At 41.3% G+C, this 25,118-nt stretch overlaps 1 protein-coding gene across 5 annotated transcripts in view; it reads left to right on the plus strand.

The window, feature by feature from the left end:
- RPAP1 (RNA polymerase II associated protein 1) overlaps positions 1-25,118 on the plus strand; it is a 43,312-nt gene that overhangs the window by 10,985 nt on the left and 7,209 nt on the right. For all 5 annotated transcript variants that reach the window (XR_013922164.1, XM_080344958.1, XM_080344960.1 and 2 more), the window contains exons 7-21: positions 2,455-2,661; positions 6,164-6,279; positions 6,691-6,789; positions 7,248-7,349; positions 8,144-8,311; positions 10,629-10,811; positions 13,657-13,791; positions 13,959-14,138; positions 16,115-16,272; positions 17,587-17,766; positions 18,527-18,728; positions 20,673-20,782; positions 22,557-22,752; positions 23,678-23,827; positions 24,310-24,452. Coding sequence is in view for 4 of the 5 variants with exons in the window: in XM_080344958.1 (XP_080201084.1) it covers positions 2,455-2,661; positions 6,164-6,279; positions 6,691-6,789; positions 7,248-7,349; positions 8,144-8,311; positions 10,629-10,811; positions 13,657-13,791; positions 13,959-14,138; positions 16,115-16,272; positions 17,587-17,766; positions 18,527-18,728; positions 20,673-20,782; positions 22,557-22,752; positions 23,678-23,827; positions 24,310-24,452 (2,329 nt within the window). In the remaining variant the exon portion in view is untranslated. The remainder of the gene's footprint in view (positions 1-2,454; positions 2,662-6,163; positions 6,280-6,690; positions 6,790-7,247; positions 7,350-8,143; positions 8,312-10,628; positions 10,812-13,656; positions 13,792-13,958; positions 14,139-16,114; positions 16,273-17,586; positions 17,767-18,526; positions 18,729-20,672; positions 20,783-22,556; positions 22,753-23,677; positions 23,828-24,309; positions 24,453-25,118) is intronic.

Genomic DNA, 25,118 nt, shown 5'->3' on the forward strand with positions numbered 1-25,118 from the left:
TGGGCCAGAACTGTCAATACGTGTACAGGGAAAACATGTGGGCATGTGAGAGATTTCAATTCAAATCTGTACTTGGTAGAGCAGAAAAGCTTACAACTAGTCGTGAACTTTTTGAAAAAAGTTTTTTAATTATCTGGCTGTTGAGTACAGGTGTTCTGGCAGGGCTCTGGTCTGTGGTTTGGAGCCCACAGTGGTGCTCTGGGGATGCCTGTCACAGCTGGTGACAAGGCGGGGGGCAACACTGAGTGTGGTATGTTTGATAAGACTTTGTGTGATCTACAGCACTATAAAACTTGTTTGTGTTGGTTTCAGTGATTTTGTGTGCTCAAGAAGATGGGATGTACAGATGTAGGTGGCAGACAAGGGTTTTTGAAATTCTCATAATTTCAGATTCTCTAGCATCAAATCTAGGTGTGAGTGGCATTTTAGATGCATAAGTCTCTTGTGGATTTCACTTAAAGATCATATTAATGATCTTGACATTGCAAGCAGCATGGGCATAACCAGAAAGGTGGCAAAGGAACTGTGCAAATTAATTGCAGACAGAATGTTAAGGTACATCCTTCCTTCAGAGAGCTGAGTGCTCCAAACTACCTGAAAAATGTCTTGTTTATATACTTTCTTCTTGTGACTGATTTTTGATCTTTGCTCCTTGTCCCCACCATTCTGTCCTTTGGGATATTAGGGAAGTGAATACTTAGGGAGTTTAAAAAGGATAGGATGTACTTAAAACATTTTTGAACAAAAGATTATTTTCTAAGCCAGTGTATTTGTTTATATGCTCTATGGGTTAAAATTGTAGCTCTTTCGGTCTTTGAGGCCTTAAGGAAAGTGGGAGTAATTCTGGCATTCCTGAAATAGCTGTGGTTAGGGAATTATACATGATGAAGTAACTCCTAAACTAACTTGCTGGTTTATAGATGAACTTGGGAACTGGACAGGCACAGCGATGTGGATTTAAGAGACTTTTTCTGCATATTCTGGAGCATGAATAATTTGTGGGTGTTTAATGCTGCCCATTCTCTGAATTAACCTCTTAGTTATGACATAGTAGAGACTCTAGGGTGTGGAGTATGAGGATGGATAGTCAATTCCATGCTGAGCAGTGTCTTCAGGGTCTTATTGTTAATGCTGTTCTGGTTTTGCCCATGGAGACTCTGGGCAGAAGTAGGCTTACTTTTTGATATAATCAGTGACTTGTTTGTCACCGTTGGAGTGAAATGGTGACATAACGAATACAATCTTTTCCTTGATGCGTACAGTGAAGTGTGAGAAAGCGCAAGCTCTGCTTGCATTCTGGAAAAAAAATGCATGCTTTAATGAGACTGGGCTGAGGAGGGTTCAACTGCATCATGAGGAGACTGTAGCAATCACAGGGGTGGGATAGATCCCTGCATCCTCTTTGAACTCTTTCAGAGATGTGGGAGTCATTTCCTTATTGGAATAACTTCTCTCAGCTACAGAGCACTTCTGAATTGCTTGTCCTTTGTCCTTCAATGAATAAATAACCAGTGCAGGTGTTATATTGTGTTACTTTATACATCTCTGACACTGCTTAGTGGGGTGTCATTGTACATTTTAGAAGCTTAATGAACAGGCCCTTACTGTTCACCTCTGGCATAAGCATCTCTACACCATTTTCTAGATTAAGAGTATTTTAAGAGAAAGTGTGCTCCTTTAAAAATGACATGGGAGATCTGTAGCAGATCTGAAAGTAAATTGATGATCATGTGACATTTTCCTTTTTTAGAGTCATAGAAATATTATCTGTCATTCAAAACATCCCTACCTCTCAAATGTTCTTCTCATCCGAAGCATGAAGAGAATGGCCATGTCTGTTTTCTGGATGTTGTCAGATCATAATTGACTCTCAGGATGGTTAGTCAGTTCAGAACAAACAAGATCTCCTTCTTCTAACATAATATCTAGACCACCCACTGTAGCTCTAATGCAATTCAATGAAGAGCAGGTAATTCTTTTTGTGGTGTCTGTTCCGTGTATTCTCATAGTGTTCAGATTGGTGCCACTGAGCAGTCTGCAGGCAGGATAGGCAAACTGTCAGGTTCTTCCCATAAATCACACACCAGAATTCTCTCCACCATGCATAGTCTTATTTGGATGTGCCTTTTCAGTGGCACTGAGGGGGAAAGAAACAATTATCTTTTTATTTGTAAGCTTGGGAGAATAAATTCATTTTTTTGTGCTTCTTTTACCTTGAAAACCATTTTTCAGCTCTTCCTCTGGTGTTGTTCCACTGGTCAGTTGTTCCCAGCTTATATGCTCAAGAGGTCATGAAACAGTTAAGTGCATCAGTTTGAAGTGATGGTACAGAAGAAGCAAGCATGTGGAACGGGAATGAAAAGACTAAAACATAAATAGCAGGAGCTATAAGTATATCAACTATTTTGAGAGTTTCTGTCACTTCTCCGTCTGTCTCTTTGTCAACACTTGCAGATTCCAGCTTAGTTGCTTTCTTAAAGTCACGACGTGGTGGCAATGAAGGCCAGAAAAAGGAATTTAAAATGGAACAGAACAGATCGGAGGAGTTTGTGGAATCTCTGCCTGTGTCTCAGCATGATGTTGGATCATCTCTTCCCATGCAGGTGTCAGGTCTGGAAGAATCTCTAAGGAAGGAAGAAAATATGAAGGTAGAAATCACAGGTAAGAAACAAAGTGCATGTTGTTAATGTTCTGAACATGAATTAAGGTTTATATGGTGTTTGCATTAATCCAGAATTGATTGATGTGGCACTTCGTTAGTTATCCAACTCAGAATTTTATCATGATATTAAAAAAAATACATATACTTTAGGTTGAAGAAGGAACATCTCTGTTATTTCTAGTTGGGGTCCATAAATTAGAAGGGTGATATACAAAGTCACGAAGGTGAGCTATTTAGTGGGAGGTCTTGCTCTGATTTTGAAGTTTGTTCTGAGGTCTCTGAAGTGAAAATGTATTTTAACCAGTAGGCATCATCGCTCTTCTGTTTAGTCAGGAACAGGGAACAGGAGAGTGCGGTAGTGAGATTCAGCTGCTGCTTGAATACTTTCTTGTGAGATTAGTTGGGGACAAGAGGGTGTTGGGTAGGTAAGAATTAGTGATTTGCTCACAGGCCGGCATGGAGATGATAGTTAATCTCACTTCAGGGAAATTGCTCATATAACACATTTGTGTCTTATCATGATGCTGCACTTGATGGCCCCACTCTGTGGCTTGTGTCTCAGAGCCCACACAGTGATTTCCACAGAATATGGTTCCTCTGTGCTGTGGATGGAGGGAAGTATTAAGGTTAGAGTGTTGTTCTGCTTTTTTTGGAAGAATTGTACAGAGCTGTTGCCTTTTACAGTCATACATTGAGTATTAAAGAGTTCTGTTGTATGAGGAGAAAGCTATTTTATCCCCAGCAGCTAGAGAAAATAAGTGTTTTCCCCTTACTTTCTCCCTCTTATTGTTGCTTTCTCCTCTGCAGTTTTTTTTCTTCTTTTCTTTAGCCATTTCTTCTTCTGTGTGAGTTTAGGCTCCCATTCTCCTCTTCCCCACACTTTTGTTCATAGCATGTCTCTCGGTAGCATGCTTCTCTTCCCGTTTCATGTCATTTTTTGGCTGTCTCCATCTCTTGATCCTCTCTTTTGATGCATTCTTTGTGTCCCAGTGCAATGTGCAGGCTGATTAAAGAGGTCTCTGAATCACTCCTGGATTTCAGCTTGGTGTTTACCAGAGATAACAACTGTTTACCATTTTCTTGATGAGAGGGATGATTCTGTGAGCGTATATGTGGGTACACGTGCAGGAGAAGGAAAGCTGATTAGCCTCTAACGAGGAAAACACTTGAAAAGTCCTTGTGCTGTTTCTCCCCAAGTTTTATTTTTCCACGAATCCATCTTAATCAAAAGGACTATTTTTAGTTCCAGAACAATCGAGTGCACAAGTTGCACCAGATGAAATGACATTCTTTTATTTGCCTGGGAGCAATAGAAGTGGGTTGTTCAGCCTGTAAAGACTGAACAAGATCGTAGTAGTGCTCTTGGGAACAGCTCAGTGTTCAGAGCATCGTGTGCTGATAATATCTTTTGCTTCCATGGAAGACTGCACAGGAAAGGAGAAAAGCTTTCCCAGGACATTTGGAATAACAAGGAAAGGATGAGCTGGATCACAGTTATAAAACCCAGGGAAGCACCTGAGTTTATGCCTGCAGCCCATCTGGGCCAACAGGAGATGTAAAATATTAATTTGACATGAGCACTTAGTGTTTAGTTTTGCATCCGTTTGTGCTCAGAGGTGAAGTCATCATGAATAACCCAGCAGAAATGATCATACTGAGTTTTCCCAGGGAGAGGATGATGACACAAAGTAATGGGATTGCTCAAAAATCAAACCTGCCTCTCTAATGAGATAAAAGGCTACTGTTTCTAATAAGATAGTAAAACCTTTTTCCAGCAACCTGTTCTCTTATCAAATGGAAAAGTAAATTCTGGCACCAAGACAAAGGGGAGAAACAAAGCAGGAAGGGAAGAGGTTGGATGGTAGCCTTTAATATAACCCAAGTCTGAAAAAGTTCAGGACAGATATTGCATTCACACTGTCAGCTTGTGTTTCTGTAGAGGGATTTCTCAGTAAATGAACAATCTGCTGATGTCTCGGAATATGTATCCATCTTTTCTTGTTGGCAAGATCCTAATAGTAAAGGTCAAACTAATACATTGATTAACTCAACCCTATCAGTTTGGAGAAGGCAGAAACAATTTGTTGAGTTACAAGTGTCAATAGATTTCATTTTTCTGCTAATTTTTATTTCCTCTAGTTTTGTACCTACCACCCACAAACATTCTACTTTCTTACATTTCAGATGCTTTTTCCTTCTTTTCAATTGAAATGTGTGCTGAGCCTTTGGCTGAAATTCTGTGGAACAGCTTTCCGGCTGGGGAAAATAACGCTGTGCTTGGTTCCTTGCCTGACTCAATACTACATTGATCTTAAGGATGAAGCTTCATCCTAGGAAGGATGAGTGCCCTTCCTGAAAGTTTATCTGCTAATTCGAGGAAAGTAAAAGGTTAGGTTTCAGTCCAGTTATCAGCAGGAAAAGATCTGCTGAAAGAAGAGCATCTCAGTGGGACCCATTGTTCCTTGCAAGAGCAGACTAGAGCACTAGGATTAATAGCTGCAATGCAAGTAAGTTCTAGGCCACTCCAGCAGGAGCGATGCTGCTGCTTTTCATGCCCTCAGACTTGCCTGTTCCTATCCTTAGAAGTGTCTTCTCTTGAGATAGCGAAGGCTTCTGAGCTCATCTCTCTTCATGTTGCTACGGTATAGTAGCATTACCTTTCCTAGTGTTCAGATTATTTCCAGTTACATGTTTCCTATCCCTTCACTTGTGAGATTCTTGCACGTCCTGATCTGTGTCTTTCCTAGAGCAACTATTGTGATGTCAGGCATAAATATCTTGTTTCTCAAATTCTTCTAGTCAAAGGTCTTTATATAGTTAAATCACTGATTTCTTCCTTTAGTACTTGCATCTTTCAAATTCTTATTCAACTGTCCACCTTCCCCACTGAGCTGTTTCTCAGGCAAGCTGTGTAAATTTTCAGCTGTTTTGATCTTCTCTTGCCAAGCTGATTTCCTCAGGCCTTTAGAAGGGGACACAGAATGAAGAGCAGCATAGCAGATGTGACAGGATCATGAACAGTAGTGTTTGTGCTCTCTCCAGTGTATCTAGGCTGAAATCATACTTGCTTCCAATAATTTGCTTGGACCACTCTGCACTAATACCTTTGAGTCATTTCACACCTCCTCTAACACCTCCCTCCTTGGATTATTTTAGTTTGCTTTCTCAAAAGTAGGGCTGAAATTATTTTTCTGACCTGGTTCTGATCACTTGCCATATTTATGTCCTGACTTCTGTTGAACTTCTCACAAATTAGCCTTGTCTATGAATTTCATTACAGTGCTGTTTACTTCCTCTTCTAGCTCTCATGAAAGATGAAAACAGCTTTAAACCTTTGATGTTTATGCCTCAGCTAACAGTCGTTTGAAAATTGTTTTCTTATTTTACATGAATCCTATATTTGATGCTGTCTTTAAGCCAAGTAGGTTGGTAAAGGGGGAATAGTATTTTCTTCATTCCTGCCTTGGAAGGTAAGAATGCCATTTTTATCGCCCCGCAAAGATGATGATCTGCCTGTGAAGCCCAAGAAGGAATGGATTCACATGGACAATGTGGAGTTTGAGAAGCTGGAATGGATGAAAGATTTGCCCTCACCCCGGCAGAAGAAAACCAAAAAGGTTTGAATGCAGAAACTGGTGTTTTTCTTGTTTGTGTCTGGATCATGCTTCTAGCAGTAGCAGTTTTGAAGACTTTAAAACCTAGTTGTCTAGTTACTCGGTCTGTAAGATTTCATCAGTTTTCCCCAGTTTCTTCCACAAGGTGGGATGATAAGTGGCCAGTTCAGTCTGTAGGGCTCAGGAGAGCTTGGAAGTGAGTTTAGCAACTGTAATTTGGGATGAAACAGGTCTGAAAGCTAAGAAATAAGGAAGGAGTGGAGAAGATTTTTTTTTTAAGAATTTTTGACCTGACCTGGGGAATTTTTGAACTCTTCCCTTGCTGCAGTTGATGCAAGAAGTAGTATTTTAAGTGATGAATAGAGTGGAAGGCAACAGAAATAATCTATTTCTTCCTCCACACTTTCATTGTAGGGAATGCAAGCTCGATTCAGTTTAAAAGGAGAATTGATCCCTGCAGATGCTGATTTACCAACACATCTGGGCCTGCATCACCACGGAGAAGAGGCAGAGGTAGGTGTCATACAGTAGAGAGGGCACACCCATTTCCATTTTCTGTGTTTGATTTGGCAGACTCCTTTTGTGTTGAGGTTTTCTGGCGACAAAAACCTTAGGAAAGTGCAGATGGATCATTTTGTTTTGAAACAAGCTCCTGAAGAGCAGTCGGGTCTGCATGCATTAGCTGCTTTACTTTCAGAAAACTCCACTAATGCTTTTTCTCTGTAATGCCATTAAGAGTCCGTAGTGTTGGGAAAAGGTGCACAGACATCCTTTTCTTAAGTTCAGTTTTCTCCCGTCTCATCGATGATTAGAACCTCTTCTGCAATTGCTACAAAGCATCAAACAACATTGCATTGCAGTTTATCTCCTGTTATGCAGTATTTTACAGTTAATCTTACTTTAAAGAGCCTATTTTTACCTATTGCTGAGGTTATATGTGGATTTTTTTTTTTCTTCTTCTTCCTATTCAGAGGGCTGGTTATTCTCTCCAAGAGCTCTTTCATTTGTCTCGCAGCCAAGTTATTCAGCAGAGGACACTGGCTCTACAGGTCTTGGGTCGTATTGTTCAAAAGGTAAGTCACTTTCCATGGAATTTCTCCCCATAATCAAGTTTTTGGTAGATCAGGGCCCAGATTCTCTGGTCCCAATTGTTTGCTTTCTACTGTTCAATGAAGGTGAGTAAAATCACCAACAGGACATTATTTTTCACTGAGGATCTATCTACTGTTAGGAAAGTTAAGTGTTGAGGCATAACAGATTGAGTTTCAGGTTTCTCTGGAGGGAGATGCTTCCAAGTGTTGTTCAGCAGCAGTGCTGCAACTTCAGTTCTGTAGTTTCTTTGGACACAAATTTTTTTGGTTTTTTGGTGTTGTTTTTGTGACAAACCTATCCTTGGCAACGACCCTCTCACTCCTGTTGTCTGAGCCAGCTTCATGATGTGCTTGTTTTGTAGGAGATGAGAATGAACCAGCCCACTCCTAAAGCAATGTGCCAATACATAAAACAAATTAATATCTACTTCTGTGCACATTTCCACCTAACTCTAAGGGGAAATGCTAACATTCCTCCAACAGCAGTGGAGGCAGAGAAGAAGAAACAGTGTGGTTTTGAGAAGAACAATGGGGCAGGACAGGGTGAAGACAGAAGATGGGTCCAGACTTTAGAAAGAAGGGTTTCTTGAATTAAGGAACTGGAGTTGTGTGCCTCTGTAGAATGAAAGAAGGAGCAAATAAAGAAAAAAAAATGACCTGCACACAGTTTGCCTGCTTCACAGCAGAAATGCAAGAGGCAAACACACAGAATGTTGAGATGTACCCAGCTGAGATGAGACAGCTTTAACACTGGCTCTGTGTGGCATACATTTCAGGCCAGGGCTGGAGAGTTTGCTTCCTCCTTGAAGGGCAGCGTTCTGCGTCTGCTGCTTGATGCTGGGTTTCTCTTCTTGCTCCGCTTCTCACTGGATGATGCAGTGGATAACGTCATGGCAGCATCTGTTGGTGCTCTCCGGGCTCTGCTGGTGTCACTTGATGATGAGGTGAGACAATCATTACGTGCCTGGTTTTGATTTCATGCTGAGCTGTTTATGGGAATCAGAATGAGAAGATATGGTAAATAGCTTGAACAAAGGCTTGCTGGATGGGTTAGCTTAATGATCAATAGAACACCATTGCTGTGTTTTGGGACAGACAAGAGAGTGTGTTATCCCAGTTTGAGAGTCTCAGATGTCTTTTCTCCTGTTTGAACTACATGTGCCCCATGATTAAATTCAGTGCAGACTGCTGAGATTCTCTTCCTTTTGACATGTTTGCAATCTGCATCAGGCTACAACTAATGTATGTGTGCAATTTAGTTTTTCACTGTGGCCTCTTATGTAGTTGGCATCTTGTGTTGTAGTTTTCTTGCTTCTGAACAGATTAAATATTCTCCCTGCATTCCCTTATACCTCATAATGATGCTGTTTTCTTTTTTTTTCTCATTGTCTGTTTTCTGCTGTTCTAATGTGCTTCTCTTACACTGACTAATACCTGTTTTCACCTTCTCATGTGTCTTTTTTTCTCCTTGATGCTTTTTCTTCCGTTAGAAGGTTGAAACCTCTTTTGGGTATTCAAAGATACTAGAGAGCCCTGAGCAACAAGGTTAAGATGTCTTCCTGGTTGGACAGAAGCAGCCCATTATAGGCAAAGTGTGCTGCGGACGGTGTTTCACGTTCCTTCTGTGAGGCTATGTCAGGCTGCAAAGGGGCTGGTGATAGAGTGGGTAGATCTCAACTTCTTCCAGGCCTTTAGAGCTATCCCTAGTGGGGAGGCAAGAGAAATGAAGGACTGGGTACCGGGTAGCATTCTCCACATCTTGGTCCTTTTTTAACCTATGAACCTAATGATGTCCTGATAGATGAGTTCTGCCCACCCATGATTGGTAATTATTCTTATGAATCAACTTCTTAATGTGCTTTTCTTTCTTCTGATATTACTCTGGTTTATAACCGTCTGCAGTGCTCTGATGCTCAGATCAAAGCTTGTGGTATGACATCTCATACAAGTAGGGATTTCTGATTCTCGATGCCAAAAGCAGCATTGTGAATGTTGTGTCAGTGCATTTTCTCGTTTGGAGAGTCCTTCCTAGAGTCTCTTGCTGCTGAATTTCAAAAGGTCTGTTGAGGGACAGAGCTGGAAGTCCAGCTTTTTGCTCCAGGATTCATAGGACAAATAGGCTTTATCTCCACTATAAACACAGAAGATCAACACACATAAAGATCATGCTGTCTGAAGGCTTTGTTTATTGATCAGTGGCTATGGGAAGGAAGTACCTTTCTCACTTGTTTCCTTTGGAGAACTAGACATTCTGTCTTGTGCTTTTCCTTCTCTTGGTGGAAGGAAGGCTATAGTTCCAGGCTTGGTATTCCAGATGGACTCATAGCTTCAACCCTTAAAGTCAAGCCTTTTCTGACCGTGTCTTTCACTCACCAACTTTGTTTAATGTTGCACTTTTTCTTGTTGTTGTTGTTAATGTCTGGTAATAACTTGTCCTTCCTTGGCGCTTCATTGGAAATTTTTGAAGGCAGCTCAGGGTTTAGTTGAAGTCTACTACTTCTTTTCGCACTAAGTGTGATAGTTATTTCAGATTGCCAGTTCAGGAGATGGAAGTTTAAAGTAGTCATTAAGTAGTGCAAATGTTTGATTTGACTATCTTTTATATTCTAAAACATTTTGGGAGAAGTAGGTCTGCTATGGGAGCAATCCCCTCTCTGAAGAGTTGAAAGCTCACCTATTGCAACATTGTCCTAGGACCTGACACTATCCGACTCCGTCATTAGCAGTGAAGAAAAGAGGTTTTTTTATTTGCTGAAGCTGCAGGGTGTTCAAAGAAAGGCCAAACAAACATGAACAGATACACCAGACAGTCTTTATTTTAATGTGCCAGTTTTTACATGATCATTCTGTATTATTTATGACCTGAGTTCCACACAGGTCCAGAAATGGGACTAGACCAAATAAATGCCAAATTTCAGGTTAACTTCTAGAGCCTTCATGGTTTATTTATTTTTATGTTAAACATTTTTCAGTTAAGCTGCATTTCTGTTACCTGTGTAGTGAATTTAATTCACCTGACAGTAATTGCTTTTTGTGGTTTCCCAAGGGTGTGTGGGTCATAGGTTGAAGTCAGTTGCCTGAAAAAGCATTACATTCTGCCTGTACATGTTTAGAATACCCTTTCTTGTGCTCCTGTTTTCCTGGGGTGAGGTGGGAATAAAAAAAAAAGCATTCTGTAATCAAAAGCATCCTTGAAAATGTTTTGTCTTCCATGATTTCTTTGTGAGAGTCTTATTTTATGTGCTTTTACTCTCCTTATAGAAATATCTTGATTGGACTTTTTCATGGTACCAAGGGATGGCTGCATTCCCCTTTGTCCCCAACAATGAGGAGGAAGAAGAGGATGAAGAGGAAGAATTAAATGGAACAGAGAAGTCTCAAGATAAAAAATTAAAGGATGAAAACAAGCCAGATCCTGATGTGGCCCGATATGATGTTGTAAAGGTAAGCACAGAGCTAGACCTGAAATCTTTTTAGGAAAATAGGCTCTGCACAGTGGCTGTGTGTGTGCTCTTGAAGCATCTGTCCTCCTGTGTATGCCTTTAAAAACGTTCTGAACAAGAATTAGAACTCTTCCCTGGCTGTTGGTGTTACGTTTCTGTTGTATATTACCAGGAGTGTAATTTTATTGATCTCTAAAAATGGTGAAACTTGACCTGTGTGATTTCAGTATCATTAAGTATTTAAAACTTCATCCAGGGAAACTGGCAACAAGTACACTGCTGACCTTGTAAGGCATGCTGAAAGGCTGCACACAGGCATGATTTTCAAGCTCGCTTACTTGAGCTAAAAGCGAAAAGGTTCTAGCCACTATTAAAGTGTCTGTATACACTTTTGTAAAGTTAAACATGAGCATTACAGCTAGATAGTTCAGAACTAGTTAAATTTATACAATGACATTATTTTTGTAATTGACAAAAGCTGGCTACTTAGCACTTCCCTAATTTCATTCTTCATATTTGCATTTCTTAGGTAAAGAGTTAGAGCATTTGGAAGGAATTCCTCACATATTTAAGCCTAATCCCACATTAGTGATAGGAGACCTAAAACCAGAAATCTTTATCGCAAACCCTGGTGGAGCTAATGCGACTCTTGCCTGCTGCAATCATTAAAATGTGTGATCACATGACTTGATCTGTGTGCTTGAGCCCATTTGAATGACCCTGGTTAAAAGCTTCACTGGGAATATGAATTACTGTACTTGGGCATCTGGTCTCATTTAGAGGCTTCATGATTTGTGAGGTGGACTGCGAACTGGCTGAAGGAAAGAACCCAGAGAGTTGTGGTCAATGGGGCAGAGTCCAGGGGAGGCCTGTATCTAGTGGAGTGCCTCAAGGGTCAGTACTGGGGCCTGTATTATTCAGTATATTCCTCAATGATTTGGATGAGGGAATGGAGTGTACTATCAGCAAGTTTGCTGATGGCACCGAGCTAGGAGGAGTGGCTGACACGCCAGAAGGCTGTGCTGACATCCAGCGAGACCTGGACAGGCTGGAGAGTTGGGCGGGGAAAAATTTAATGAAATATAACAAGGGCAAGTATAGAGTCTTGCATCTGGGCAGGAACAATCCCAGGTTCCAGTGTAAGTTGGGGAATGACCTATTGGAGAGCAGTGTAGGGGAAAGGGACCTGGGGGTCCTGGTGGACATCAGGATGACCATGAGCCAGCACCGTGCCCTTGTGGCCAGGAAGGTCAATGGCATCCTGGGGTGTATTAGAATGGGGGTGGTTAGTAGGTCCAGAGAGGTTCTCCTTCCCTTCTACTCTGCCCTGGTGAGACCACATCTGGAATATTGTGTCCAGTTCTGGGTCCCTCAGTTCAAGAAGGACAGGGAACTGCTGGAGAGAGTCCAGCACAGGGCAACAGAGATGATTAAGGGAGTGGAGCATCTCCCATATGAGGAAAGGCTGAGGGAGATGGGTCTCTTTAGCTTAGAGAAGAGGAGACTGAGGAGTGACCTCATTAATGTTTACAAATATGTAAAGGGTGGGTGTCATGAGGATGGAGCCAGGCTCTTCTCAGTGACAACCAATGGTAGGACAAGGGGTAATGGGTTCAAACTGGAACACAAGAGGTTCCACTTGAATGTGAGAAGAAACTTCTTCTCAGTAAGGGTGACAGAACACTGGAACAGGCTGCCCAGGGAGATTGTGGAGTCTCCTTCTCTAGAGACATTCAAAACCCACTTGGACACATTTCTGTGTAGCCTCATCTAGGTGTTCCTGCTCTGGCAGGGGGATTGGACTAGATGATCTTTTGAGGTCCCTTCCAATCTCTAACATTCTGTGATTCTGTGACCTTCTGTGATTCCGTGATTTCAGATGTATTCTACTAGGTGACACTGTTTAAAAAGCTTAACAAAAGAGTTGCAGACAGAAGAGGTCAGATCCGTTTGTGATTCTGGAAACAGTTGCCTGGTTCAGCATAACAGATTTTAGCTTGTTCCAAGTGGCCCAAACTCAGCAGATATTTGTGATTAAAATTTTCCACTGTTACAGTTGTTGTGAAATTCCATTTCACACCTGCTTATTGGCTGTTAAAACCCAATTACTCCACACAGTTGGAAAAATGAGTATTTAAACTAGCAGCTGAACTTAGGCCTAGAAATACAATCTTGCTTGGCTGTAAGTTTTAAAAAGTATCAGTACTACAAACTCAGGTGTTGGGGAATTGCCTTTTCCCAGAACTAAGAATGCATAACACTGTTGCTTAAACTGAAGATTTGTTTCCTAGGACCACCACTGTTCATGGTCTTCTGCTCTGTGGGCCATAAAATAAAAATCACATAATTTCTCTGCATCTCTCTTCCTGCAAAATAAGATTGATGTCTGTTCTCTGCCTCTGTCAACTTTCTCTGCTGTAACAGGTACTGCCAGACAGTGCTGCATTAGTTGGAGGTGGTGTCCGGCCAACACGATTCAAGGAGCATGAGAAAACCCTTTTCAGCCACTTTAGGATTTAGAAGTCTTCATAAGGAAGCTTGTTTTCCTATTCCCTGTTACTTACAGTTTCATACTCTGGAAAACTCAAGTATCCAAACTGTACCAGTGGTCTGATTCAGAACAGAAGTGCAGTTGTTCCTGCTCTCCTGAGGTAGCTCTTGCTCATTTGGTAGCGTACTGGCAAATCCACAGAAACTTCTCTCTTTGTTTCCCCACTTGTAATTTTAAAGCCTTCTCTCTGCAGAAGATTCAATTGAATCTGTTTTTGTCTTCCAGCAACTGCAGTGTTCAGAGAGCAATCGTTAAGAGTATAATGGACTTTCCAAACTTTTTTTTTTCCTTTCAGGGACTTTTGAGGACACGGATCCAGCACCGGCTGAGGTACATCCTAGAGGTGGTACGACCTGTTCCAACAGTAGTCCTGGATATACTGCACATCCTCACCCACATAGCAAGGCACTCCTCTGAAGCATGCAGCCAGGTAAATCTCCCATTGTGCGGGAGCTCCATAATGGTAGAGAAAGGTTTGCAAAAAGGGAAGAAAGAGGCAGGTAAAGTTATGGCACGGAGATTAGACAAGCGTATGTGTTTTGCATATCTGTGTAATTGCATAGTTAGTTATTTGTGGTGCTTGCTATTTCTCTGCAGCTGCTTGACTGTCCTCGGTTGGTTGAGACCATTGTCAGGGAATTCCTCCCTACTCATTGGGATCCCCAAGTGGCTGAACCCGGGTGTTTACTTACCAGCCTCCATGGAGTTGCTTGTGCCACTGCAATGAAGTTCATCAGAGTGTTGGCATCTGGAGGACGAAATGCAACAGCCAGGCTGGTGAGTGATTCTCAGAAGAGCTTTCCTGATTACAAAGGCCTTTATTCTCTATGCCTTACTTTCTAAGTAAAAGAAGAGGATTAATTGGAGTTGAATCTGAGGTGAAGGTGAAATAATAATTGTGAAGAAGTTGCATATGTGTGTTTTGAAGGAATTGTTGACAGCATCACAATAATAATGCCTTCTGCTGTGTACCAGTAGAAGAGCTGTCTCAGGCTTTTCTCAGGCTTTTTTTTTTATCTGATGCAGTTATGCAAAATCACATAGCACAGCTCAGTGATACTGAGCAACAGCAGCTGTTTAGAGCACACATTGGTGTGTGATACTCTGTACTCTCCTGTGTTCTGGTGATAGGCAGCTTAGGACTGTATAAACCAGAGATGTAATTGCTATCCTTGTGCTTTCCTGATATCCATTTGTCTTAATAACTCTGAGGTCACTTATCAGTATTTTTAACCCCTCTTATCTACTTCTGGACAGGTTTTCCACTTCAGAGATAATTGCATTCATTCGTATAGGTCATCACACTGGTGCTATAAATGTGTAACATCTATGAAGAGCAGCAGCCATTTCAATGCAATGAGCACCTTGTAGGGTTTTTGGTTCACTATTGTTAATAGCATCTAATAAATTACCATCCAGGAAATTGCTAATATCAGCAGAAGAACACCAGTCTGTGCTATAAAATACATAGAATAATGTGCTGATAATGGATAGTGGGATATTTAAAGGCTGTTAAGTGGTACTAGGTACATAATAGAAAATCTCTGAATATTACTCTATTTCAGGCTTTGTATACTCCAGGTATGTCAAGGCATGCAAAAATTGCTTATGAGGTTCCTGCCACTCAGGCTTTGGTTCTGTTGAACTCTCAAATGGCCTGTTACAGGCACTTAAACATGGGAATGGAAGAGAATAAAAAAACTAAATCAAAATCATCAATGTAGGAATTTATTTTAGCTAACAACAAAATTCTTCCATCTTCCTCCTCTGGAAGTAAATTTGACTTCGCCCCCTCTTCTGTAGGAGAGGTGTCAGAATTCATAGTTTGATTCATCAGCTCCTTTGCTTTCTTCCTAGTGTGCATTGATTTTCCTACAACGTGTCTCTAAAGCATTTGAATTTTAAATTATCTATAATATGTCCTCGTGTTGTGAAAAAAACATTGTTAGCTCATTTGTTTAGACAGAGTGCATACAACCTTTTGTATGTGTGGGAGAAGGAGAGAGAAGCTCCTTTTCATGGTTAAGCAAAAATACCCAGTTGTTGGGGAGGATAAAAATTATTTCTAGAGAACTGCAAATGAGTCATGTCATGCTTAATTCAATGCTAAAATAACCTCAGAACATTTCCAAGGCATCAAAATTCTATAATCTTATAAAATTAATAGGCAGGAGGTACCCTTTTTATAAAATAAACACAGAATTGTAGAAAGATTTGGATTGTAGGGCCTCTAAAAGCCATTTATTGTGACCTCTCAAAAAGAATATTGGCATCAATTCAGTACTTTTCTATACATTGTTTTTCATAAGATATATTTTTAAATGTAGTCTTGACTAATAGAGTTCTATTTATGACTGCTTAAAGAAGGATAATTATATTTCTTAAAAATCAGTTAAATGCTGCAGAGAACATCCAAAACAAGAGTGTGTGTGGGTTAGATAAAACCCCGTCAGGAATGATTTAAGTGTAGTTGATTTGTGTCAGGAATGGATTAGGTAACACCTAGTCATCCCTTCCAGGAATATTTCTCTCCTAATAGCCATTGACCATCTATTGGTCCTTTGGAGTACGCTCCTTAAGATTACACAAGATAAAGACAGATTTGAACAGTGCAAGAAGGTTAGAATGAGCTGAATTGAAATCTGCAGCTCTTTTGACGTGTCAGAGTGATGATCTAATGCTGCATGCAACTGCTGTCACTCATCTCTTTGTCTTTTTTGGTGTTCATTCTTGTTTGTTCCGTTATTTTACAGCTTAATAAATTTGAAATGAAAAGCCGGTTAAGTCGATTTATAGCTGAAGACCCACTGGATCTGCCCCTGCCGAGGGAAGAAGCTGTCAGGCTGAGCACGGAAGCCTTCCGGCTGTGGGCTGTGGCGGCTGGTTACGGTCAGGCCTGCGATCTCTACAGGTAGCGTCCAAAGCTGGAGAGCTGGGGGTGGAGGCACCACAGGGGAAATGGACATCATGTTCCAGAGGGGCAAATACAGGCATCTCCAGGCTCAGTCTCTACTCCCTTCAGGGAGTCTTGTCTCCCCTTCTCTGGCCTTTTGCGGTAGAACTCACAGTTCCCTAAAGGTATTTGTGTTGAGGATCACATTTTTTCTGGTTCTCCTTTATCTCCCGTGTTTAAGCACTGGTATTCTGTTGTTTCTTCTCTGAACTATGGGAAACCCCCCTAATGTTTTAGGGCTGCATCTTTTTCCTCTTGAAGGCATGAATAATATGTGCTTGTGTGACATCAAGACACATAGTTTGCAGCACACATAGGATTGAATCTGATGACCTAAAGGCAGACTGTGGGCAGCTGTCACCAGCATGTGTGCCAAGTGAGTGCAGACAAACTCTGCGTGCTGCCTCCTCTTTTGCTTCAGTACAAGTTCTTGTGCTTGACCGTCAAGGTCTGCACTAGGATAAGTCTGACCTACCTCAAGCGTTGAATCTTCTTCTTGTAATTGTACTGACTTGGAAGCACGGGGTTGGCTATAGAGTTGCTCTGAAGAGGAGTAAAAGGGAGGCCAGTGTTAGGTTTCAGAAGGGACATTCGCTCTCTGCAACGGCATTTTGTGTTCTCCAGCCCAATCAGGTGTATTGGTTAATAAAGAGTAAAAACGATATATAATTTTTAGCACTGTAAATAACGTTGAGGAAAGAGGAACAGCAGAAGATTCCTTAAATTTGCATGATTATAACTGTGGATACTTTGAGAATTTGAGAACTAAGAAAGCAAGAAAAAAGTAGTTTTTCCAAGATATTATCAGAATGCTTGGAAGCAGAGTATTAGGTAGATGCCATTCAGATTGATTTGGAATGGCAGTATTCTTCCCTTGTCATCTTTTTTCCATGTCCGTTTACTTTTGTTATTTTGGTTGTGGTTATGGTTCTCGATCTTATTTTAGCGATCTTTATAAATATGTGATGGGATGGTGTAAAGAAGATAGAGCTGGATTCTTCCAGTGGTATGAAGTGGAAGTACAAGAAGTAATGGGCACAAATGGAAATACAGAAAATTTCAACTGAGTGTAAGAAAAAATGTTACTGTGAAGGTAATCAAAGACTGGAGCGGGTTGCACAGGGAGATTGTGGACTCTTTGTTCTTGAAGACATTCCAAATCCATCTGGACATGTTCCTGGGCAAACTTGCTCTATCTGGCCATGAAGTTGAACTATAAATGATATCCAGAGACCCTTTCCAACCTAATTTCTTCTGTGATTCATACTATAGGGATCTCTACCCTGTGCTGGTGAGGATACTGCAGTCCCTGCCTGAATTGCTCAGCACTTGCCATGGGAACAGCCCTATGGTTGAGTTGTCTGTCCAGCGAGCTACAGCGGTGGTTACTCTGCTGACACATGTGACGCAGACAGCAGGCTGCACGGCAGAGCTGCAAGCCAAGCTGAGCAGGTAGGCCCCCTCTGTCACTAGTTCTGCATATCTGAGTAGTTTGCATCTTGCCTTCCCTTTCTTTGGTTTGGAGACCTGGCTATCACCTTTTTTTTTCCCTTCATTTTAAATGATTTACTGTCCCACGTGTGAATCCCTGCATAGTGGGCTGTATTGCCTCTGACACAGAATCAGAAGGCATGTCTACTCTGACAGCTGTCTACATACTAGCCTGGTAAGAGGCAGAAGTAAAAATGTGCATTCAGCTGTGGGGCAGAAGAACAGTGTTAGCCAAATGCTCTGCTGAAAGGAGCTGGGAAGTTCCTTTAACCTTCCTTATGGGGAGAAGAAAGTAACCTCCCTGAGGAACGGAGGAAAGAACCTCTATGCAGAGACCAAGATGGGTCAGAATTAAGAGGTTGGTTGTTTTGATAGGCACCAAAGCAGTAGGATTTGCTGTAGACACAGGTCCTTCTGGTGAAAAGCAGGAAACTTTAACTAAAGCTGGATACTGAGGTAGTGTGTCAGTTAAAACAGAATATTGTAGGTTGAGAAACTTCAGCTTTCATGAGTAGATTCTGCATTCATCCTTTCTGCCTGGATTGATTTGATCTGGTCTGTGGGAATGTGCAAAGACTGTTTTTCCCTGGTGGCTGTTGACAGGTATTGCCTTCTAGACTAAATGCAGCCTGAAATCTTGCTATTAAAAATGGTGATTTAGAGAGAGAATTGTTTCTGAGGCATGTTGGCTATCCTGTGTCATTGGTCCATTGTGTTTCAGTAATACCTCTGAAGATGGTGAACAGATTCCACCTCCTCCAGTGGCATGGAATCAAGTGTCAGGCCTACAGCCCTTCATTGAGACGGGTTTGAAAAAAATCCTTCAGGAGATATCCCAGACAGAAACTTGGCAAACTCTCCAGCCTCTGACCACAGCTTATATGATCTATTTGGGAGTTTATTACAGTGCTTGCAGCCAACAGGTAGGACCTGAAAATGCAGAACGTCTTTTCATCTCACCAGCATCAGCTTGTGTGTTACCTCTGAAAACCTGAACTTACAGGCAGTACTGAAAGAGACAGACATTGAAGCATCAAGCTGAGGACTAGATTTTGTTGACCACAGCTCATATCTAGGCTGCATGGCATTTGGGTTCAGATAGGTCTGCTGATCCTTCATATTAGCAGTGCCAAATATAATGGTCTTCCTTTCTTCCTTTGGGCTCAGAGTCTTGATCAGGGTATGTGATAGTGTTGCAACTGTTATGATTTACTGCAGAGATCCAAAGCACAAAGCAAATATGACCTAATTTGGTTTGGCAGTCCTTTCTCCTTGTGGGCTAAATCAAGTTGCACATTTTTGCATTTGCTCTGGTCTGAGAGCTTACATGCAAACAATGACACTGCAATGATCTGGCTGGAAGACTGAGCATTGAGGGTCATGCCATACGAACTTCAGACAGGAAACAATAAAGATAAATTTATTTGCTGCCCCACTGACATTCAAGGTCAAATTCTGTAACCCAGTTACAGTTATATTACGTGACCATCTTCTAAAGTGAGTTTTCTAAAGGTGGCACATCAGTGTGATACTATTGAAGAAAAACATGTACTTCAGCTACGTTAAAGAGTCATGTTCTAAATATAAATGCAAGTTTCCCTTTTGCTGCACAGCTGACATGCCTGAGTTTTGACCTGGGAGAGCTGGTTTTGGGGTGTGGGGGTAATTTAATGGCTGTATTCACACTTCTGCAACTCCTCTGAAACTTGCCCAAAGCAACTGAGTTTGTTAGTTGTGGCTGTGGTAGAAACCACCAGTATCTTTACAAGATGTCTTCAGTGCCCCAAAGGTTGGTCTTCATTTGCTGTCTTTAAGGCTTGAGCATTAGAGGGTGAGGATAACCAAGAGGTTAATACTCCTTTTCAACCTTTATAGATATCGCAGAAGAGTGGCAGACAAAATAATTTCTTAAGTCCTTGAACTATGACAGAAATTTTTTCATTTCCACTTAAAAAAAAAAGCTCAATCATCTACCTGTGGTTAGCTAATCTGGTTAAAATTTAAAAATAGAACTGCAGGTAGCACATTTGAATGGACTAGTGCAAAAAAAATCAACTTGTATAGTAACTAGATGAGTGTATACTGGGACCTTCTTGGAATATTTTTGTGAGATGACTAAGAACTAAGGTTAACATATTCATGTAGATTTTACTGATTTCTGGAAGGGAATTTCACCGTGGGTAAAATTAGATTTTATTTTATAGAAATGAATATTTCTGTATCCTAAAGCATTCTAACAAAGGGAAAGAACATTAAAATTTGCCAGCATGTTCCTTCAACCTGGAATATTACTTACTAGGGTTGGAAGAATTTGGATGGTTCTCTAAAACCCACAGATCCTGCTCTGTGCAGTGTTCATCCACAATCATGCTTCAATGGGTAGGTCAATCACACTTTATGTAGTTGATATATCTATCTATCTATATATGTATATATATATTTTTTTTAAGTATATAATTTTGTTTTGGAGACACTCATGGTGCCACTCAGTTTTCTCAAGGTAGTTCTGATCACCTTTGTGTCATCTTCAATTTAATAGGAAAGATCAGCATGTAGCTGATATGGGGAAGGGGGTTTAGCCACTTTGGGCAAGTTTTCATATAGAGAATCTTGATCCCAAGGATCCCATACCTTATTTCCAGACAATTACAAAATCTCTCTGATAATTTTAATACTTGAGTATAAGAACACCTTGAAGTCTGGCAGTGGGGCCAGCTCTAACCTGGAGCAGTACCACTATGTAGATTATGTGGTCTGGGAAAAAGATAATAAACACAGAGAAAGCAATGAAATCAACCTTTCTTTTTGCCCTCACTGGAATGCCTTCGTTCACCATCTTTTCTTGTCTTTCTCCGTGTCGCCTGTAGCCATCAGTCAATCCAGTTGACTACTTAGAGGAACTGGAACGTTTGACATCTGAGGTGCTGCAGCCCCTTCTCAGCCAGCCAGCCATACACAGCATGTGGGACTTGCTCAGGTAAAATAATTTCACTGCTAAGATGCTGTTGCCAGACACTAAAGGAGCCTAATTTCTGTACTGTGTGGCAGTTTTCCATCTCCCATTTCTTTCCCCTGTACATATGTGCCCTGTATGTGTGAATTAGAGTGTAGCAGGGCTCTGTCTGCACCCTGTTTTGTGCTCTCTCCCCTCAGAGCAAATAGCACGATGGCTGCAGAGGTTCTCCAGTTCTTCCTTTCCTACTGGTTCTGCTGCATGGTTTATATCTTTTCCCTTTCCTGCACCTGTGTTTTTTCATATCAATTTCAGATTGATTTTAGTCACTCTTGGCTTTGATTCTTCTTTGGTTTCCTGGGTTTAAAAAAAAGTAACATCGAGTCCCTCTTACATTGAGGAAGTGAGTGTGTATGTACATGTACCATTCATGTGCTCTGTGTGATGCTGCCTATATAAAATGATTTAAACTAGACTCTCATCTTTAAGCTCCTGCAGAGCTTCACTAAGGCCTTGAAAGCCCCTGCAGGAAAGTGAAAGGCCATATACCAAACGGGTCTTTCAGACGTTATAAGCATTGTGTTGGGCTCTGGGAGTTGTTCAGCACTGCAGATACTCATCTTTGCTGTAGAGGGAGCTTCGCTACTAACCTGTGATCAATCCTCTGGAGAAAGCAGAACCTAAAAGGCCTAACTTGTGGTCAGGGAGACAGCCTGCTGCTTCTGAGAACATTTGATATAAGGGCCCTTGAAATCTTTGGGTTTAAGTGGTATTTGAATGGTCACCAAACAATTTGGCTCATGTTCTTTCATGACTGAGAACTGAAGTCTGGAGCTCTTAGCACTAAAGGTTCCAACACAAGGACACTCATTAGACCCTTTCCTGCCTGTCACTGAGGTCTGAAAACAACGGGTTTGGTGAAACTGTAAAAGCCCATCAGCAAGAATTCTCCTAAGCTGATCTTAATGGTGGCTGGTAAAAATGAAGTCAACTAATCTCTGCCTTAATATTTTGGCAATCTCGTCTAAGCATTCTGGGCAGGTTAGGGCCAGGAGTTCAGGGTGCTCTGTGAGCCCCGGATGTGTTGATGCATCTCCTACAAGGTAATGTGGGTGGAACGAGTTGCAATGCAATGGTCATTCTTCCTTTTACTGGTCTTGCCTGTAGAGACATGGTGTGTTTCATGTGGACCCCGTAAGCACTGCTGGTATGGAAAGTTCTAGTTTTGCCCACAAAAAGTGAGCACACACACCAAGAGTGGTGTGCATGGTCATTGGCACATACATTAAAGCTAGGTTCTTTCTGAGTAGACTTTAAAATTATGCATTTCATGAGTACGTAAGGAGCAGCATTTTTGCAGTGTCCATTTTAGGTATAAGCTGGCCTTTTGGCTTTGCCTGCCAATTATTATTGAAATGTCTTGCCTATGTGGACAGCTTTATTAGCCTGGTTTATGTATGTACATGGGGAAGTGTGTATTTATTTTTTTTTTTTTTCAATCAAAGGCTTAATGCTTTCAAATGTTTGACATCAGAGGTGCGTCACTGCCTCAGTATTTCTGCATGTCATGAGCAATTTAGCTGAAGATGCAAGTTCATGACAATTCACTGGTAGTAGCTTGTGTGGTGACTGTACTTACTTGACCAAATGTGATACTGTTTTGTTTTATTTCACAGTCTTCAGGGCTTCCATTTTACTGCGATGTGTGGCACAGTTCAGATAGTAACATTCCTACAAGACTATTCTTCAGCAGTGTAAGTGCTTTTGACCTGACACCTCTCTTTATCTATTCACACAGGCCATGTTCTGCTTTGTGCAACCCTCTGTCCTGTTCCCCAGCACCAGAATCTGTCTTCAGCATTGCGTCTCTGAGTTGCGCTGGAGGCAAACCTCCTCTAAGCCTGGTTGGCTCCAAGTCACCTTTCCCCTTCCTCACTGCCCTCCTGTTTCTCATCAGTAGCATCACTCACGTTCACAAAGGCCTGAGCAGCAAGGTGAGAACAGACTTTTTCACTGTAAGTTCAAGGTGAATTATGATATACTTGTGAAGGAGGTTCATATTTGTATCTTTCCAGGCTTAAGAGTCATGTTAGTAGGACTAAAAAGAAATTGTAATGTATTTTCATTTTAAAAATATCAAAATACTATTGAGAGAAGTACCCCAACTTTCAGAACAGGTGGGATGAGGATTTGAAAAGTATCTTCTGTCTTTGAATTCCAATATCCAGTTGACACTGGGAAGCTGGATTTATAGAACAGGTGATGAATGATGATGACGTTTAAAGGATGGATTTATAGAGAGCGTTGAGAAGAGTGAAATAACTGTTTGGCTAAGTGCAATAAACTAGCTGAGTGTCAGAGGAGCAAAGGAATGATTGAAGGGTATATAACAAAAAATTGAATAAAATTAAACAGGAGAATGAGTGCTGCAGTAGCTGAAGAGGTTTTTTTTCATTTCTGGTTGTCCTGAGTTTTTGGAATCAAAGAGTCATGGAAGATTGCAAACTGAAGAGGAAATGGCAGAGCCCTTGAGAGATGGAGTACTTAGCATAAGCTCTCTCAGAGCCTTCTACAGTCCCCTTATGTTGAATTAGCTAACCAATAACTAGTAGGAGTATCTGGCCAGATGAGAGAGAAATATCTTAAGCCACTGACCAGACTTCTGCTTCACAAAGCGCTATGGAAAATATAGGCAGTGACTATTGGTTACCTGCGGGGAGGGGTGATCATGATGGATGCGGGTGAGCCCTGAGGCAGAAAAGCAGATATTTATCAGGCTATTTTAAATACCCCTTTTGGAGTAGTCAACAGGAATTCTCATGTGAGAGGGTAGGGGGTAGTCCTTGGAGAGGGCTAGATTTTACTTTCCTCCAAGCATGGACTTAGTAGTATTTGTCTCCACTTCTGATTCCTTTATAGTACACCTCTGTGCTGGGCATCAGAGGCTTGAAGGATTATCTGCATCAGAGCTGCCAGAATGGACTTCCCTCTGTAACACCCTCATCTGCGTGGATCCTGCGCCACGAGTATCACCTGCAGTACTTTGTGTTAACATTGGCTTGGAGAATGGTATCTTTATTAGTCCTTTATTAGTCTTTACACTTCTTTCACCTGAGGAATTGATTCACACTGGCCTCTCTACCTTGGTGTGTCAGACTGGCAGCTTGTCTTTGCATCTACCATCTTTCTTATCTCTGACTTGGGTCTGGTGATTCTTCAGCTGTCTTTTATGCCCCATTAGCAAATAATATCTTTACAGTTACTGATGTGGGGATTTAGATCCAAAATACTTTGGCAAAATTATATTTCTGCCTGTCTTTAGGATAGAGTGAGAACAAAGTTTTCAATTGTGCTGCTAAAAAAGATATCTGACTATTCAAGACAATCAAGGGGAAGCAGAAAGATCTCAGTATGGACACTGACTGTTCTGGCAATCTGTCTCAGTCTCTGACTTTCCAGTGAGATCTGTATCTCTGTTGAACTTCCTGTCCTTGTTGATTGCCTTGACAAATAGTACAGTGCTTTTACCTGTTGTTTTGTTTCCTGTACAGGCAGACACTTGTCCGGATTACGCCCAGCATGCCTCACTCCATCACTGTGTTGCCATGGCATTGCTAAGCCGGCTATTGCCAGGGAGTGAGCATCTGGCTCACGAGGTCCTACTGGATCTGGCCTTTAATCCAGAGTTTCTTCCGTAAGCTTTGAATTTTTTCCTTTCTGTAGTCTGGAACATGGGTATACTTGGGAAAATTGAAAAAGGTCACATTGGCACTGCAGTTTTGTCATAACTTTTGGCTTTTAATAGGGCCTGTATTCAAACTTCAGTTACTCATGGGCATATTCTCCAGTCATGGAGCCGTCTAATCAGACAAGCAGTGCAGTTGCAGATTTCTCTCCAGTGTACCAATGTTGAGAAATGTGACTAGTTTCTTCTGATCGCCTCTGTGGTAAGATTTGTGCAATTCCTGATAGCACTGATTCTCACTGAGACCCAGCATCTGCCATCCTGAGAGTAGTGAGTCTAGAAGATACATGGGAATTTGATATAGCCTGAAAAGCTTATTAAGTCTTCCTCAAACCCTTATTATACAAGTTCTTATGCAAATTTTTCCTCATTTGACAACTGTGATGTCTTCCACCTCCCACCAGAAGAAATCATGAGCGTCTCAAATGTGAAGCCTCCTATGTCTGTTCAAGAAAATGGTAGCAGTTTATCTTGTTCATCACAATCTCTCTGAAATTTGTCATGGTGCATCCCTGTAGGAGGTTGGACCAGCACCCATTTCATGAGAATTTGGCAAGTAATCTGATACCATGACCAGTCTCTGGTCTGAGATTATGGCACATGGATTTGACAAAG

This window comes from Nesoenas mayeri (genome assembly GCF_963082525.1).
Source record: "Nesoenas mayeri genome assembly, chromosome: 5".
NCBI lineage: Eukaryota > Metazoa > Chordata > Aves > Columbiformes > Columbidae > Nesoenas > Nesoenas mayeri.